The sequence below is a fragment of the Ricinus communis genome, chromosome 5, assembly GCF_019578655.1.
Source record: "Ricinus communis isolate WT05 ecotype wild-type chromosome 5, ASM1957865v1, whole genome shotgun sequence".
Taxonomy (NCBI): domain Eukaryota; kingdom Viridiplantae; phylum Streptophyta; class Magnoliopsida; order Malpighiales; family Euphorbiaceae; genus Ricinus; species Ricinus communis.
In genome coordinates this window covers 22,271,902-22,291,326 of record NC_063260.1, presented here as the reverse complement: position 1 = coordinate 22,291,326, position 19,425 = coordinate 22,271,902, and the positions used below count along the sequence as shown (strand labels likewise).

General features: G+C 32.8%; 4 protein-coding genes across 4 annotated transcripts; 3 read left to right on the top strand and 1 right to left on the bottom strand.

The window, feature by feature from the left end:
* The first annotated feature begins 1,391 nt into the window (after positions 1-1,391).
* LOC8259228 (ketol-acid reductoisomerase, chloroplastic) lies at positions 1,392-4,918 on the top strand. The gene is made up of 10 exons (XM_002522522.4): positions 1,392-1,778; positions 1,878-1,970; positions 2,105-2,170; positions 2,308-2,448; positions 2,781-3,008; positions 3,122-3,239; positions 3,323-3,462; positions 3,563-3,730; positions 3,839-3,994; positions 4,126-4,918. The coding sequence occupies exons 1-10, from the start codon at positions 1,473-1,475 to the stop codon at positions 4,492-4,494; spliced, it is 1,785 nt and encodes a 594-aa protein (XP_002522568.1). The 5' UTR covers positions 1,392-1,472; the 3' UTR covers positions 4,495-4,918.
* A 2,854-nt stretch (positions 4,919-7,772) lies between these two features.
* Positions 7,773-10,222, top strand: LOC8259229 (protein LYK5). Its single transcript, XM_002522523.4, has one exon. It carries the CDS (start codon positions 8,218-8,220, stop codon positions 10,090-10,092), a length of 1,875 nt encoding a protein of 624 aa, XP_002522569.2. The 5' UTR covers positions 7,773-8,217; the 3' UTR covers positions 10,093-10,222.
* Positions 10,223-11,226: 1,004 nt separating this feature from the next.
* On the bottom strand, positions 11,227-13,644 carry LOC8259230. Its single transcript, XM_048375015.1, has one exon. It carries the CDS (start codon positions 11,882-11,884, stop codon positions 11,471-11,473), a length of 414 nt encoding a protein of 137 aa, XP_048230972.1. The 5' UTR covers positions 11,885-13,644; the 3' UTR covers positions 11,227-11,470.
* Positions 13,645-16,139: 2,495 nt separating this feature from the next.
* LOC8259231 (zingipain-2) lies at positions 16,140-18,161 on the top strand. Its single transcript, XM_002522525.4, has 2 exons — positions 16,140-16,664; positions 17,445-18,161. Exons 1-2 carry the CDS (start codon positions 16,208-16,210, stop codon positions 18,017-18,019), a joined length of 1,032 nt encoding a protein of 343 aa, XP_002522571.2. The 5' UTR covers positions 16,140-16,207; the 3' UTR covers positions 18,020-18,161.
* Positions 18,162-19,425: the final 1,264 nt, after the last annotated feature.

The window sequence follows — 19,425 nt, the reverse complement described above, 5'->3', positions numbered from 1 at the left end:
GGAAATTACTTTTTTTCTTATTGTGTTTGGCTAGTGAAGAAATGAAAGAAATTAAAATTTTGCTTTAGCTTTAAAGGTTGAGTGAGAAAATAAGAAGAAAGTTACATTCTACTCTATATATTTTTAGTCCAATTAATGTTATGAAATATAATTAATAAATTAATAAATTAAATTTTTTTATATGATGAGATACATAAGCTTTCCGGTAGTTTCTTTATTGAAAAATGATATAAGAGACTTTTGTAATACTGAAATTAAAAATTTAGATAGTTTAATGTTACAAATTAGAAATTATGGACTTTAGTAATATTAACTTCAAAATTCAGGGACAATAAAGATAATTTAGCCTCTATTTCACTGAAAAATAACTTATATTCAAATCACTATATTTATTTACAAGACTCAGTAACACAATAAGAACATGAATATCTTCAAAACTTAGATTGCATAAAACATTTCTCTTTAATTTTTTAACAATTATTGAAAAGTTGTTAGATTTTATGACAAAGCCTATAAGAGAACTATTACAAATAATCTCCACTTTATGTAATGGCAAGTGGCTTATAATTGCTGCTACTATCAAACACCACTGTTCATAATCATCTTCATCAGCTTTTCATTCTTCTTCCTTTACTTAACTTCTTCTTCTTTCTTCATTATTGTTGTCATCACTTTTAAGGATTGTGAAACCAAATTGATAACTTTACTTCATTAGCTGTAGTAGCCACCACAATCATCAGTACAACAATCATCTCATAAGTAAAGAAATCAAGATTAAATTTAGACAACTTTGGATTGAAGGATTTGTTTGGGGCTTTCCAAAACTATTTATTTACTTAGAGATTGAATTATAACTTTTAATTTTATCAAAGTTTATAAAATAGAGAGAGAAAGAAGGGTAGTGGTGGTGGTGATGAAAATATTGTTGTTTTTTTGAGTGAGTATGGATAAACATTAATATAAATTAAAAGATAAATTTGATTTTCTTAGTTATGTTTATTACTTTAATATTTAATAATTCAATTGAGTTTTTGTTAACATGTTTTGTAACAATAATGGGACTCACCACTCACGGGTTAAATGGGTGTTACAAGAAGGGTTATTATTAGCACAATGCAAAGTTGAGGTTCAATTAAACTAAAATGAAGTTTAATGGTTCAATTGTAAGAACTGGCAAATTTTCAGAGGATAAAAAATGTGATTAGTCTAATTTTAAGTCCCGAGAGGATTAGGGTTTATGACTATGCTCATGCCACTAACTCCGCAGTCTCACTCACCTACGGAAGCAAGCAAATAAAACTAGAAATCTACCAAACGACAGCGTTTCGTCCACGAGTGTCTTCAATTTGCTTCCACCACGTGACCAAATCCCAACAAACTCATACTCCCTCTTTTAAACAACGCAAGTCTTACTCACCTGCTTATTTCCCATTTCGAGCGCCACACAGCACACTTCCTCCAAACTCTCAACAATGGCCGCCGCCTCCTCCGTCGCTACCACTGCCAAGTCAGCACTCTCCACGCCATCACTCTCACCGTCATCATCACTTAAACATAACCCCTCAAGATCCACTTTAGGGTTTATATCCACATCATCGCCAACCTTAAAGTCGCTGGTTTCTCGTGTTCATACTAAACAAAATGTCCCGCTAAATCAAAGATCATCATCGCTTTCAGTTAAAATGGTTTCAAGTCCTTCTATTGCTCCTACGACGTCGCTTGATTTTGACACCTCTGTTTTCAAGAAAGAAAAGATCACTTTAGCTGGTCATGATGAAGTATGAGTAGTAATTTTCTGTTTGAATTGGGTATTCTTGTTTTGTTTTGTTCGATTCTTTTGTTGATTTAATTCCTTTTTCTTTCTTTATTTATTGCAGTATATTGTGAGAGGAGGGAGAGACTTGTTTCCTTTGTTGCCTGATGCTTTTAAAGGGATTAAGCAGATTGGTGTCATTGGCTGGGGATCTCAGGTCTTGATAATTTTTGTTTATTGAGCTAATTACTGCATACTTAGCTTACTTGGAAATGTTGAAAGGATTTTTTTTTTCCAAGTGTTAAGGATTAGTCCTTTTATATCTAGGTTTTATTTTATTTTATTTTTTAGGGGCCAGCTCAAGCTCAGAATTTGAGGGATTCTCTTGCTGATGCAAAATCTGATATTGTTGTAAAGGCAAGTTCTATTTCATCTTTTGGGTTATGTTTGTAATGTTGTTGTTCATGTGATTGATAAATGTTTTGCATTTCTACCTCTCTGTTTTATTGATGTTATCAAATCCAGATTTTATTTTCATTGTCTTGGTGTTACAGATTGGGCTGAGGAAGGGCTCCCGCTCTTTTGCCGAAGCTCGTGCTGCAGGGTTCACTGAGGAGAACGGAACTTTGGGGGACATATGGGAAACCATTGCTGGCAGTGATCTTGTCTTGTTATTGATTTCTGATGCTGCACAGGTTGGTTCATCCTTTGTAATTTATTCACTTTATTTTTGTGGCAATTAGATAGGTTTTACTGTTTTGGCCTTTACAATATCCTTCGCCACTACATTGAACTCAGGACCTTTTCTTTTTAATTTTTTTATTTTTTTTTATTTACAGCTATAGCTAACTACTACCAGTTGTTGTGGTAGTAGCTACAATGCTACATCAATTTTTCTAATATCTCATCATTGTTGATGTTGAGTGGTTTCCTTTGATATTTGGCCTTTGGGATAGTTGTTGATTCCTTGAGAAAATAACTCCACAGATATTGAAGATAAACTTGGATTTTATTTTGTTTGCTACAGGCAGATAACAATGAAAAGATATTCTCCCACATGAAACCAAACAGCATCCTTGGGCTTTCCCATGGTTTTCTTCTGGGACATTTACAATCTTTGGGGCTTGACTTTCCTAAGAACATAAGTGTTATTGCTGTTTGCCCCAAGGGGATGGGGCCTTCTGTAAGGAGGCTTTATGTTCAGGGAAAAGAAATAAATGGAGCCGGAATTAATTCCAGTTTTGCTGTCCACCAGGTCTCTCTCTCTCTCTCTCTCTCCCCATTTCTCTGGTGTTAGTTCTGTAATCAGTTAATGCTGATTCTCAAGAGAATTTACTAAAATGTGATTTCTGTTTTGTTCTTGAGCAGGATGTTGATGGTAGAGCTACAGATGTTGCCTTGGGATGGTCAGTTGCTCTGGGGTCTCCATTTACATTTGCCACCACACTGGAGCAGGAGTATAGGAGTGACATTTTTGGGGAGCGTGGTGAGTTTAATACTGTGTGAATTGTGTTATCACATTCTTAAAAATTATCAAGTGCCTTATAATTGACCTTGTGATTGTCTTAGGCATACTACTTGGTGCTGTTCATGGAGTTGTTGAGTGCTTATTCAGAAGGTACACTGAGAGTGGAATGAGTGAAGATTTAGCTTACAAGAATACTGTTGAATGCATTACAGGAATTGTATCAAAAACCATTTCAACTAAGGTTGGCTTCATACTTACTTTTTGTGTCTCTCTGATGCATAAATGTTTCAATACTGATTTTCTTCTCTCGTTGTTATTGTTTGCTCTTTGTGTTTTCACAGGGCATGTTGGCTGTTTACAATGCATTGTCAGAAGAGGGCAAAAGGGACTTTGAGACTGCATATAGTGCTTCCTACTATCCTTGCATGGACATCCTTTATGAGTGTTATGAGGACGTTGCTAGTGGTAGTGAGATTAGAAGTGTTGTTTTGGCTGGGCGTCGATTCTATGTATGTTGAGGCCATGCATTGCCACCTTCATGAATGTTAAATGCTGTCATTTCTGATGGATCTATTCATTATTTAATCATTCTTGCTCTTGCTTATACTTGTTCATAGGAAAAAGAGGGTTTACCAGCTTTCCCGATGGGTAAGATTGATCAAACACGAATGTGGAAAGTGGGTGAGCGTGTTCGAGCAGTAAGACCCAATGGTGACTTGGGTCCTTTGTATCCCTTCACTGCTGGAGTGTTTGTAGCACTAATGATGGCTCAGGTAATAGGTCCTTTAATTGTTGCTAGATCAGCCTTTTGCTTGTTTCTAAATTTTGCTGGCTGTCTCATGGCAACTAATGAAGTTTTGCAATACATTGTGTTAATTAACTAATTGTGCATTTAAATTATCAGATTGAGGTCTTGAGGAAGAAGGGGCACTCGTATTCTGAGATCATCAATGAGAGTTTGATTGAAGCTGTGGATTCACTGAATCCGTTCATGCATGCTAGAGGTGTCTCGTTCATGGTTGATAACTGTTCAACCACTGCCCGATTAGGATCAAGAAAATGGGCGCCACGCTTTGATTACATTCTTACCCAACAAGCCTTTGTAGCTGTGGATGCAGGCACTTCCATCAATCAGGACCTTATTAGCAACTTCATGTCAGATCCTGTTCATGGGGCTATTGAAGTATGTGCTCAGTTGAGGCCAACTGTTGATATTTCAGTGCCTCCAGATGCAGATTTTGTTCGCCCAGAGTTGCGCCAATCTGGAAACTAGATATGAAGAAGTTGAGCATTACTAGGATGCATTTGATTAAGATGTTTCGAGGATGGAAGATTTCGTAGGAGTTGAGTTACTAGAATGTTTCTAGTCGAAGCTTTAGGTCCTACGTGGAGTGTAGTTTACTGAGTAATGGTGTTCTTTTTTTGTTTTATTTAAAAGCCTTAGGTTTGATCTCTTTTTGTTGAGTGTTGCAGAGACATCATATGCCCCGTATCCAAATTTAGGTCGAGTCTGTTTAAGAACAATTCTTCATCTTCTCGCCTTTAGCGGCCATGTTACAGATCAACTGCATATGTTTATGAATTTACTCTTTTACGAACTTCTCTCTTGTCTTCTCACCTGTAGCCACCGTTCTGCAGACCAACTGCATATGTTTATGAATGTACTCTCTTTGTCAAATAAAGCAGCTGTTTAGTCATTTTTCAGTTGTCAAAGTGGGTGACGGACGTTAAGAATTCATTTTCTTGTTTATTAGCTGAGGATCTTACCATGGAGTTAAAAATACTCTGATTCAACAACTTCAAGATCATGTCGAAATAAGATATAATTCAGTTCTTGAAATTTTTAATTGTTAGTCTTTTTAGCTTTGGCTCCTAGAAGCAGAAAAAGAAAAGAAAAAAAAAAAGAACTTATAATTATACTATTATATAGTAGTATTAGATTATCATATAATAGTATTAGTAGTATTAAATTATTATAAGATTATAATAAATTTATATAATTATAATAATATAATTATTTGTAATTGTTAAAACAAATATAATTATTTTATTATTATATATTATTATTATTAATTCTAATATTAATTATTTATAAATAATAATTATTTGTATATTAATTTATATTATTTATTAATTTATTATACTATATATTATATATTAATATATATTAATTTAAATATATTATATATTAATATATATTAATTTAAATATATTATATATTAATATATATTAATTTAATTTAATATTTAATATTATTAATATATAAATATTATATATATAGTATTTGTGAAATAAGAAATTAGACACGATGATTTATCAAACCACTTGTTGAAACAGACGATGATTCAAGGATAGGCCCATGTAGACTCGAATCAAATACGCCTTAAAATGTCAACAAACAACAACTGCACTTTAGATTCAGGAAAGTGGCTCCAAAAGCTTAAGCCGCTTTTTCAAGATTTGGTGTATTCTGTGGGATGGGTGGCTTTCCCGCAAATCAATAGAAGACAATAGAGATTATACATTCATTCCTACCCATTAATTGTAAGCCCCTCTCTAAGTAGTTGGTTTACCAGGAGCCATTACTGGCCCATTAATTTTATTTTTTACTACTCTGAGTTTGACAGAGCTGCCTGGACATATGCATTGCTTCCTTCCTTCCCTTGTGAAATTGGTGATCTTCATTTGTCAAGAACTAGGGTCTTCTCCAACAGGTGCTCTGCCCTCTAAATTGGAAACACTTCTGATCCAGTGGTGCAAGATACTAATTGTTGGCCGCATGTAGTGGGGTCTGCTGAGACTCCATTCTCTTTCAAATTTGACCATTGGCAAAGATGAGAATGTCGAATCCTTCCTAGAGAACATGCTGCTGCCTTGTACTCTTACCTCTTAAACTCAAAAGATCTTCAAAACCTGAAGTCTTTTAACTAAAGGGGCTTCAACACCTTTCCTGTCTCAGAAAATTAAAGATTTGGAAATGCCCAAAGGTCAAGTCGTTGCCAGTAGAGGGGCTGCCTTCTTCCTTGACTTGTCTAACTTCTATGCTAAAAGAGAGGTGTCAGCTGGAGAATGGGGAAGATTGGCCCAAGATTTCTCACATTCCATCCATAGGAATTGATGGGGTCTTCATGAATGAGCTTAAAGAGTAGATAGAACCTCTTCCTATTATGTTCATCTGATCCCACCAAGAGAAGGTATGGCTCACTTTTGTTTCCTCCTCCCTTCTAGTTTCTGCATGATATTACATAAAACAGAGTTGCATTTCGCTGCTGTATGCTTTGAATATTTATGCCATATTATTGTAATTTTTTCTTTGTGGATGTTCCTTCTTTATGCATTTGAGGATTTTTATGTTTATGCTCACCGGTCCTGCTTTTATCTCTTTATATTTTTATCTCTCCTATCTTTAGGTTGCACGGAAATCGAAAACACGACACAACACAATATGGTATAAATATATGAAATTTTTAAAAAAATTAAAAAATGAAAAGTTAAGGAAATGTTATATATATACAAATAGAGAGAGAGAGAGAGAAAGAGAGAGAATTTTAAATGTAAATCAACTAAAGATTAAAAATATTTATATAATAAAAGAATATATACAAATAAAAATTAAAAATTATCTATTAATTGAAAGTAGAATAAATAGAAAAACATTAAAAAGCTTTCTTACATATGAAATCCAATGAAATGGAAAGAATTTTCTCTAGTCTAAGATGTTTAAGTCATTTGTTAACCTGATCAAACAGCAAACTTAAAACAATAAAATGGCAATGCCTATTTGGAAAATAGAACTTGAATATACCTGAAATGTGGTTATAAATTATGATAAAAATGTATTTCGTAGTTAAAAAGTCTCAATTTGTAAGAATTCATCTATGTTCACTTTGATCATAGAGATTTTATTATTTGATAATTGAATTGCAATTTAAAAAATTATTGGTCCGATGATATCGATTTAATGGTTAAATAATTATGTTTTGAATTATTAAGCTCTAAATGTATATTATTAAACACATAAAATATAATTTCAGTGATTGGTCGGAATAAAAATAGTTAAATCCTTGCCAATTGATTTTTTTTAATGATAAAATATATTTTTTGTTACAATTTTTAGCCACGTTAAAATACCACATACTGAAAATTGTCAAATGACGAAATTACAATATACTTTTTTATACTAATCCTAAAAAATAATAAAAATAGAATTATAAAATATCTTTTTATCTTTTATGTTTAAATATATCACAATAGTTTTTTTTTTAGATTTTTTTATTAAAAGAGACTTTTATTTTGTTTTTAGTAAAATAAAATCTTTTATTTAATATTTTATAAATTTCTTACATTATTTTAGACTTTATTACTTTTCATATTTTTTCTCAGTTAGTTTCGGTATTAGTAATTTAATTTTACTTTTATTCATTCTAATTTATATAATATAAGTAAATAATGTGTCAAAAGTTTTTAATATTTTAAATGGTTTGAATTTGACTCCAATCCAAATCCTTATTTTAGCTCGTTTAAAGTATTTAGATTTGGAGATCATCTGAGTCAATAATATAATTTGATGGAGCCATACCTGAAGAGCGACGACTAATTGGAATTGGGCTCGACTCGTTTTTACTCTTACCTACCGCAGAAGTTACTGGTCGTAATTCCATACCCCACACGCAAAGAAAGAAACAAAATATGGAATTATCATATGCACGACAAAGAAACCAAATGACCCGCCACACTCTGTATTTCCATAATTATGTTCACAAACTCATGAGTCTTTGTAGTCTTCGGAATTGGAATTCAGCGTGTGGTTGTGGTCTCTCTGCCCTCTGGACTCTGCCAAAAAGTGACAATGATATGTTTAAATGGCAATGCAACCAAGGCAAGCTAAACCAGACCAAAGCACTCGTCTTTCCACCTCTCTGATTCTGCTAATTTAATACTATCATCTTTCGGATCGATCTGAGTGTGTGTGCCCTTTGAGAATTTTCCTCCTGGGATGTCTTCTAAGTTCTTTTCAACCTTGTTTTTCCTGTTTCTATTAATTTTGCAGTATGGTGTCTTAGTCTTGGAAGCACAACAAGCATATGTAGACAACCACCAACTAGACTGTCATGATTCTGATCCTAGCACAAAAGGCTACTTGTGCAATGGTGTGCAATCATCCTGCCAATCCTATATCACTTTCCGTGCAAACCCTCCTTATAATTCTCCAGCCAAAATCGGCTATCTACTGGGCAGCCAAAGCGAAGCAACCCTCATTGCCTCAATGAACAACATCTCCTGTGATGTGGCCACGATCCCCACCAACAAGCAAGTAGTAGTCCCTGTCAATTGTTCTTGTCACGCAGGCCTTTACTATCAGCACAATGCCACTTACAGGATCAAAGATGAGAACGAGAACTATTTTACATTGGCAAATGATACTTACCAAGGCCTAACTACCTGCCAGTCTTTGTGGGAACAAAATCCATACGATTTAAATGAATTGTATGCTGGTTCGGATCTCCATGTTCCCTTGAGATGCGCTTGCCCTACGCCTAACCAAACTGCTTCTGGGGTTAAGTACATGCTCACATATATGGTCACTTGGGGCGACTATATCTCTTTGATTGCCGAGTTGTTCAACGCTAATGAACAAAGCGTACTTGATGCAAATGAGTTGTTGGAAGACGATTTGATATATCCATTCACACCAATTTTAGTTCCTCTATTAAGTGAGCCCTCCACTGTCGATTTACCAGGATATTCTCCACCTCCCACCCGCACTCCACCAGTAGAAGTCTTTCCCGTCACAGAATCCAGTAATTCCAAGAAGTGGGTGTTTTTTGGTACTGGAATTGGAGCTGTTTTGCTAGTTCTTGTTGCCTTCTCAGCATTTTCATTTTGGTACTTCTGTCGCCGTCCGTCTCAGAAATCTCAAGAGCCCAATGCAACTAAAACAGATCCCTCTTCTGTTTCACATGTGGGAATTGAATTCTTTATTGAATCCTTGATCATCTACAAATTCGATAGCATACAGACTGCCACTGGCAATTTCAGTGAAGATAATAGAGTCAAAGGTTCTGTTTACAAAGGAATTTTTGAAGGCGACCATGCTGCCGTGAAGGCGATGAGAGGGGATGTCTCCAGTGAGATAGACATACTGAAGAAAATGAACCATTCTAACATTGTTAGGCTCTCTGGTTTCTGTGTACATGAAGGCAATACTTACCTTGTCTATCAGTATGCAGAGAATGGTTCTTTGGATGATTGGCTTCACCTTTACAAGAATGATCCCGTTTCTTCCTCCTTATCATGGAAGCAAAGACTACAGATTGCCTACAACGTGGCTGATGCCTTCACTTACCTTCATAACTACACAACCCCTCCTTTTGTTCACAAGAACTTGACTACAAGCAATATTCTCTTACATGGTAACTTCAGAGCCATGATTACCAACTTCGGGCTAGCAAGAAAGCTGTCCAATGATGATCAAGGTGCACCCCAGTTGACAAGACATGTGGTTGGCACAAACGGTTACATGGCTCCTGAATACCTTGAGAATGGATTGATTACACCCAAGCTAGATGTTTTTGCATATGGGGTAGTGATACTAGAGCTGTTATCAGGAAAAAAGGCTGTTATGAGTGAAACAAATGGGGAAGAAAAAATGCTTTTTGCATTGATAAATAATGTGCTTGAAGGAGACAATGTGAGAGAGAAACTCAAGGCCTTCATTGATCCTTGCTTGAGAGGCAATATCCCTCTACACTTTGCCTTTTCCATAGCCCAACTGGCAAAAGATTGTGTTGCTCATGATCCAAATGATCGCCCATCAATGCTTGAAGTCTTCATGAGTCTGTCCAAGATTCTGTCTTCTGCCCTGGACTAGGAATTAATATGGGAGCAGTGTTGCAGTGTTTCATGTTGTTTTTACTAGGAACAATTTCTAATGCTACCCGCCCACAAACTATGGTGTGAAATATCCACACTGCAGTAATGATAAAGATCATTTTGTGGCATTGTTTTGTTTAATACAATCCAAAAACATTAGAAGGATAAAAAAAATTTCAAACCAATAATTATCACTTCAAATTTAAGTAGTAATATATCTTAGGACAAGTCAAAAAAAACAAAGGAAAAGGTCACACTGACAGTATGCAGAAGAGAATAGCTGATGACGAAATAAACGAACACATAAAAAAGAGGGTGATTTTAGCGGGCCATTCACGAAGCAAGAAGAAGAGCAGTATAACAAGCACTAAACTTGAATTAGACCAACAGTAAGCCCAATTGCTCATAGACCTATTTACTAAATAAAGGTTAACCATCTGCAGACCAGAACAAAAACATGTCCCAAAGTTAAACACGAAAGCTCAGGAGTCTAGTCCTAGTAATTGTAAATAAATAAATAAATAAATAATCGAATTCAGGACGACGTCGTATGCAAGCAATAATTGTAAAGCACCAAAACAGAGAATAAGTAAGTTGGAAAAGAAAAAAGAGCAATCGGAGCCGAAACAAATTCAAGGTTCTTGGTGATTTTCTATAAATGACTAGAAGTTTGATTTCAAAATTTTGGCATGCAGTTTATCATATTTTTGTTCTATTTGGAATGCGAGCCCTTCTTTGAATTTAACCATGTCCCACCTTATTCCCCTTCTTAACTTGAGTTGGTCTCATAATCTGTTTCTGTTCATGCTTGGTTGCCTATCCTAAGCAAAATCAGCTAAAGAATCACAACAATCATCTCACTAATAAAATTTTGTCTTTGATAACATTCAAATGCTTATCTATTCAACACTGGAGACAGCAAGTGGAGCTGCTTTTGGCTTGGAGCTAGTTTCTGAAACGTTCCGACTTTCTTAAGCTTTTTCTTTTTTATAGTTATTATTATCTCAATATTGATCATTTGAGGGGGTGAAGATAAAGAATCAAGAAAGAAAGGACTGCGTACAGTCTTCTAATTGCAGTGGCTAAACCCATTTCAAGGTGGTATATATATATATATATAAAACTCTGGTACTAAGAATAATGTTCTTGTTTACACTTCATATGAGGTTCTAAAACAATATTATGTCACAAAAACACCATCTTGAACTTATTGTTTTTCTTAGCAGTGGTATGACTAACTCATCAATCCTTGATGACAGAATTGGAAAATGAAGGAAATGTAATGCAGCAAAAGGACGATTATATCTAAAATTTGAAGCGTGAAGATCTTTGCAGGTGCCTGGTGGACCTTAAACAACGGCGACTTTGTTTATAGATCACTGGCCAGCACCAAATGCTTCAACCGGGAAAGTTTTTGTGATGCCAGCAAGGCTCTTGAAGTGAATTTTGCCAGTGGCCGAGTCATCAATGACTATCTCACTAACTGGAGGCCAAAGCATGAGCTCCTTAGCCTTCACTCCCTTGAGCTTCTTGATCAACTTCTTGCTGACATAGCCAGTTATTTCGCTGTCGTAACTCACTAGCTTGCTGATCATCTTAAAGCTGTGCTCGACCTTCTTCTTTTGCAGGATCCACATATATCCAGTATCCCTAACAAAACCAACTTCAATCACACCTTCAAGGGGTAGGAGCCCCAGAGGAAGTTCAAACTCCTCAAGAATTGAAATTGCCATTTTGAGCCCCTCTTCCTGACCCTTCTTAACAATTCCTCCTTCCTTCTTCTCTGCCATGGTTGATTGTTTATTATAAGTTAGTTTGATGCTAATTTGTTTGATTGAAGTCACTCGAGGAAAAGCCCTTATTTATACCAAGTGATCCTATGCACAGGACAAATTTAATGGTGAAAACAAAGTGCCTAGCATTGTATTAACCTCCAGAATTGGTTTACTTCAAAGCAGCTTGTTTATATGTTCATTTGCTGGTGGCCGGGACACCTAGAAAAATAAGAATCTGCTGACGTGTGAATATCTGTAATGCTGTTTCTCATCGAAACAAAGGTTTGGTTATGGGAAATCTTACTACTCTTGATCAAGTAAAAACATTTTTCTTAAAAAAAGAAGATAGCTTAGTTGATCACATCTCATATTGCTTTGTGTTTACCTGTTTGACTTGTATGTCGTTTCGTAGTTGAGGATCACATATGTTTGTCAGAAGCATAATTTGTGAAAGCAGAAAAGTATACCACATAAAAAGGGAAAAATCTGGCCAAGAGTCTCGCATTAGATACACCACTTGAGCATAAGCATCAATGGATTCAAATTCAGTCACTGCAGATTGAATGATTGATTGTTGGATTGCCTGAATCATGTAATAATTTCTTTTGGTCAGGGATACTGTTTGAACCTGGATCAACTACCATTTCATACGTATTGTAAGTCATTTGGTTCATCTACTTCCTCTGACATTTGAAGCTACACATTGTTAATGCTAAATCCTATTCATATTTTTGTTCTTATTTCGATCTGTCACACTAATCTAAATAGTGGCGGAATCAAAAATCAATTTAAGAGAGGACTAAAATTTTACAACAAAACTAATATTGAAATTATGTATTACATACATAGAATTTATCCCAATAGGCGGGGCTATGACCCCTTCACTCCCCCGGCTCCGCCAGTGAGTCTAAAGGCGTAAATCAGTTCCTTCACTAAATTTATCCTCTAGATCTTGTCTTTCTTGTTTGGACGTGAAGATAGAATCCAATCTCGGATCGCTTTGCAGAGACTGCCTGCAGGTGCCTGTCATCAGAGTCACCGGCAAGATGGTTATGCGTTTTGGCATGTTGAGCATATTCCTATACATTGTATCATAAAATTTATTGTAAAGGATGAAAACATTAACAGAGTAATATAGCAAGCACCACCGGAGAGACAAAAACTGTGTAATATAAAAGACGTGTGCGTGTATTAAGTTTTTCATATAATTGGTTAAGCAAAAGCTTTTTTTTTTTTTTTTTTATTGGTCTCTTAAGCTGTGTTTCGATGAGACTATAAAATTTATTTATAAATTTAAAATTTATATAAGTAATAATTAATTTGGCATCAAATTTGCATGCAATTGGTTATGACTAAACTAAATTCTAACAAAATAGATAAAATTTCAAATAAATTACATGTTAGTAGGTGAATATATTCTATAATTATTATTTTTTTTACTTTTGTATATATTTTTTTCAAATAATTTTTTTTTATTAAATTTTAATCTGATATAGCATTAATTTTCGGTTTGTAAGTTTTATAAGCATAAATCTATCTTATTTATTTTATCGGATTTGCACTTTTAAAAAAGATAATTCCTCTCCTTTATTTACAGTTAAATAATCTATTGATAATAGTACTTCTCGTTATCTGCTTACCATTAGTAAATATTTTTTTGAAAAGTACAATTTTTCTTTTCTAATAATCGTTTAATTGAGTCGATCAAACACAGAGAGTTGTAGGGAGAAGCCAAGGAGAGAGCTAATATACCATTTTGCATATGTAAATCCGTTGGCCTCTCCTAAATTGAAGGAAAAGCGTTATGGATTAGTTGAACATGAAAGCTATATTTAAATATTTTTCACAATTAATTCAAAATTAATGATTAAGATTTATTATCTAATAAAAGATTACTTATCTTTTAAATTTTAGATTTAGATTAACCTAAACTATTTAATTTCAAATTAACGGTATAAATTGCAAACATGATATATATATATATATATATATATAACTTGAACGGGAGAAGATCACAATAACAGATTTTAATTTTGGACTTCCCTAAATAATCGTTAGTACATGCATGCTTAAGTAAAATTATTGATGAAAAACACATTTAATTACTATTTTGATATATTTTATCTTAAGCAAATTATTCTCTATGTTCTTCAATTTCTTAATCAATATTTTTATCCTAATGCGTGCATATATTTCACAACTCTTAATCCAAAGAAATGAATTGTTGATTATAATTTTTAAATAATTCTTACTTAAGGTTTTATGAATTAATGGTTGGTACCATGACAATATTATAATTTTGGACTTCCATAAATCAGTTATAATTGGGAGATATGAAATATGAACTGGTGCCTTGATTCTTGGCTGCAAATTGATAATTGATTCACTAATTGTATCTCGACGAAGAAGGTTAGAATTTTGACGTTTTAAAGAATAATAATAAAAAAAACCCTTTTAGTTATTTTCTTTTATATAATTCTAGAAAACAGTTCCGCCAATCATGCAAATAAGATCATTCAGGTACGTACACCTGTCGAACTCCTTCAATTGTGCAGTTGATTCGCATTTGTAGAAGTAGAAAATAGAGAAGACTCCAGGAGTTGACTGATTGATTTGATTACAACAACTGAATTGTTTTGTAAATATCTGTTTTGTCTTCGGAGGTGTTCATATTTTGGTGCGCTTCTACAAATTCTCGAGTCATAGAATAGTGGTTCTTATTCTTATAAATCAAACTGTATTGTTTTTAATTAAAATACAATTCAAACAAACTAAATTAAAAAAAATTAATTCTTAAACAATTTACACTTGATGTAATAATTTCCTAACAGAAAAATGGAAGTAAATAAATTGGAAATAATTGAGATTAATCAAACCTACAATTTTAGTTTTGACATTAATATTATATATACTATTTACTATATACTTTATAGAAATTTATATATTTTAAAACTAAATAGTTGTTTCTTTAATTGTTAAAGAAATTTTTATTTTATACGTATTATCAAATCTAATAATAGTTTTTACATTTTTAATTTCAGTACTATAATTTAATATTAAATTCTATTTTAGACTCCGTGGAATTATCAATTAAATTTGAATATAACGTGAATTCTAATGACAAGAAAAAAAGAAGGATTGAGTCAGTATTTCTATTATTAAAATATTATATTTTAAACACATATATTTTCTTACAAATTATACTAATTTTCATAAGTATTACTAGTTGCGAAAAATAATTACTTTTTTCAAAATTTAATGATTTATGAAAAATTGATATGAGAAATACTAAATTTTTCATAATCACGAAATATATTGCTAAATTACGAAAAATGATAATCTTCTTCATATTTTTTTCGCAGACTATACTAATTTTTTTGTAAATATTACTAGTTATGAAAAAAATGAATGATATTATGAAAAAATAATAACTTTTGTAAAATCTAATAATTTATGAAAAATTGATAAATTTACAAATTTATTACATTTTTTGTAATCACAAAATATATTGCTAAATTATGAAAAATGATAATTATCTTTATTTTTTTTTTACAAATTATACTAATTTTTTTGCAAGTGAAACTAGTTACAAAAAAATGAATGATATTACGAAAAAATGATAACTTTTACGAAATTGAATGATTTAAGAAAAATTGGTAAATTTATGAAAAATATTAAATTCTTTTGTAATTGCGAAATTTATTGTTAAATTACTAAAAATAACAATCAATTTCATATTTTTTATAAATTAAACTAATTTTTCGTATATTTTAAGGGTGTATGAATTTTTAAAACTATCATATGTTACTTGAGTAAATTTCATTTTAATTACAGGTTATCAATTATGTAAATTTTTATTATTCTATCGGTGGATCAAAACAAATTACAAATTCTGATTCCCTTGTTTTAAAACAAAGTTTACCTTTAATAATTTTTTGATCCTCCGAATAGGAGGGTTAGACTGTAATCATTCCAAAAATAAATACATAACTGTTTTCTATGTAACATGCAGGGAAATTTAACAAGTCGTCCCACCAAAGAAAAATAATCAGTCCCTCCCGTGTAGACGTAAGGTATTCAACAATGCAAGGAAATGAAACATATGAGTCGTTTTGCTTGCAAGAAAAATGAATCAACCGAGTAACTTTGTCAATACTTCCCATGCAAGCTGAAGCTAAAACCCCAGGAAGACGTTATAGAGGTTGCATGACATCTACAAGAATAACCAATTCATCCTCTATATATACATAACAATTATGTACCCACTTCACCCATCACAACTTACAAAAAACAAAAGAACTTACTTATATTTTATAGCTTAGGGGTTTTCAAGAAACCATGGCCTTATCACTTCAGATTACAAAGCTTGTGATTACTTTGCTGATGATCTTAGGGACGTGGGTCTCTCAAGCCATGCCCCGACCATTACTGAATGCAGAAGCCATTGCTGAAAAGCATGAGCAATGGATGGCTCGTCATGGACGAACTTACCATGACAATGCGGAAAAAGAAAGGCGGTTTCAGATATTCAAGAACAACTTGGACTACATTGAAAATTTCAACAAGGCATTCAACAAGACCTACAAGTTAGGTCTCAATAAATTTTCAGACTTATCCGAAGAAGAATTTGTTACTACTTACAACGGATACGAGATGCCTACCACACTCCCAACGGCAAACACAACTGTAAAACCAACATTTTTCAGTAATTATTATAACCAAGATGAAGTTCCAGAGAGCATAGACTGGAGGGAAAATGGTGTGGTTACCTCCGTTAAGAACCAAGGTGAATGTGGTAAGATTCTTTTCTTTTTCAAAAATTCAATTTACTTAGTTATATTTATTTCATTAATGAACTCAAAAGTTCACTCCTCGATATTCATCCGATGGTAAACTGATGATGAAAGTAATATATTTCTTTTCCTTATATATCATAGAAAAAAGTAAAAGAAAATACATGTAGTTCTTTATTTGTTTAATTCTAAATATGTAGTTATTTCTTAACAAAAAATAGCATGCGTTTCAAATAGTCAATGATTTTTAAACTATATTATTACCATTATTTTAATTGATGTAGCATATTAAATGATGATAATGATTGATATTGGTTCATTTTAACTCGCTACAATCTAGACTTACATCTATTATAATAAAGATTTATCTCTATTAGTTTTTCAATGAAATTGATTTAACAACTACATAAAAAATATTAAATCTTTTTCATTATAATCATTGATGATGTTAGTATAAATTTTAAAAACTGGTAACAATTTAAATTACTCTATTATTTAAGTGAAAATACATATTTAAAATTAAAAAAGAAAAAGTGAAATGGCGAGTGTATTTTCTTAGTTGACAATAAAAATAACACATAATTAAAATTATATTCCCGTAGCAAACATGCAAAAGTTGACTTTGTAAAACCATGGAGTACTGGCCTTGTAGAAATATAGTCTACTAATGAAATTAATTAAAACTGAAAACGAGAACAAATATAAAAGTTTGATTTTTCCTTTTCTTTGACTAGTTAACTTCTTAATCTAAATATATTTGCCTTTCTACTGCAAAAATGTAGGATGTTGCTGGGCATTTTCAGCGGTGGCAGCAGTGGAAGGGATTGCAGGTAATGGTGCCTCGCTCTCGGCACAGCAGTTATTGGACTGTGTCGGAGATAACAGCGGCTGTGGCGGCGGTACAATGATTAAAGCTTTCGAATATATAGTACAAAATCAAGGCATAGTCTCAGATACAGATTACCCATATGAACAAACGCAAGAAATGTGTAGATCCGGTAGCAATGTTGCAGCCCGAATTACTGGTTATGAAAGCGTAATCCAGAGTGAGGAAGCCTTAAAAAGGGCAGTGGCAAAGCAGCCTATATCAGTCGCCATTGATGCTTCTTCTGGACCTAACTTCAAGAGTTACATAAGCGGAGTGTTCTCGGCAGAAGATTGTGGGACTCATCTTACGCATGCTGTCACTTTAGTTGGATATGGAACGACCGAGGATGGTACTAAGTATTGGCTGGTCAAGAATTCATGGGGCGAGGAGTGGGGGGAAAGTGGGTACATGAGGCTGCAAAGAGAGGTTGGTGCCATGGAAGGTCCCTGTGGCATTGCTATGCAAGCTTCTTATCCTACCCTTGATTAATTTATTCAGTGCCTCCTGAACAAATAGTTTGTTTTCTGTTATTATATACGGTGAAGGAGATGACTCTGTGCCTTTAGTCATCATACCACTATTTCAATGTACTTGCTATTCATGTTATGCTACTGTTCTAGTATTTTCGATATTTAATATCTTAATTATTTAACGCGGTTCTTAACTTTTTCTTTTTATTTTTTTTATTTTTTCAGCAAGCAACATAGTTATTTCTTAGGCAATTCAGTAGTTATTTTGTTTAGAAAAGGAATAATCATTCTTAATTTTATAGATTCCGTAAAATAGTGTCAAGTTGTTAGTATTATTTAAGTACAAATTTTTTATTATTAATTTGATTTATAATTATAGCTTACTAAATTAAAAGAGACAATACTAAAATAGCTAAAATGGTATTGAAAATTCACATATTACTAAATTTTATAAAAAAAACTTTAATTTATAAAAGAATGTAAAAGATATTTTAAGCAAGCTGAAACTACACATCCCAAAGAAGACGTTAGAGGATGGATGCCGTTTACAAGAAGAATTAAGGTCCAATATACCTGGAGTCTACTTTTATTTTATCTTGGCTTGTGATTTTGCCTCCAATAATTGTTACGAAGTGTAACCAGTAAGCAGTGAACAAGAATTACTTCCTTTTCTTTTCTTTTTTTCTTAATATTTTCAATTAACTAGAAAAACCGTCGTGAGAAAATTAGATTGTTAGTTAATCAAATATTTAATTCTTTTTTTGTTAAAAAAATTAAAAGTATTAAAATTGTACAATTTTTTTTCATGAGCACAGTTTGGTTAATCCAGCCATATTCATTTTAGCCGGAAGTAAATTATGGTGATTTCTTTAGCCATTTTTGTTTATGTTGTGCCTTGGCTTCTTCCGTCACGGTCATGGGTGGTGGTGTTGCTAAGGCAAGTCCGATAGTGTGTCCGGGATCTGCAGTAGTGGTTATATGCTCAAAACGGTGGTGGTGTTGCCACAATGCCAAGTCTGGTAGTCTGCTACTACTTCCTAAGACTAGTAAGGTTGATATGCTTCAAAATTGTTCCTGGGATTTTTCGGATTAAATGTTCTACTGTTGTATTTTATTTTATTGAAACATAGGGATGATCTTTAGGTCTGTTTGATTGAGAAAAATGGATTATTTAGACTAAATAATTATTCAATTAAGATAATGATTTTTGATTTATCATGTTTCATTCAACTCCTTTGCTATTTGTTGTGGTCGTAAGGCACACCTATTCAAATCTTGAAAAAAATTGAAATGAACTAGAATTGATAATTATATTTTAAAAATTATTTGGAAAAATTAAAAGAATTAATTTATTTTTTAAGGATAAGTATAGGAATTAAATTAGACGTTATGCTTTATGATATTTATACTTGATTAGATGGATCA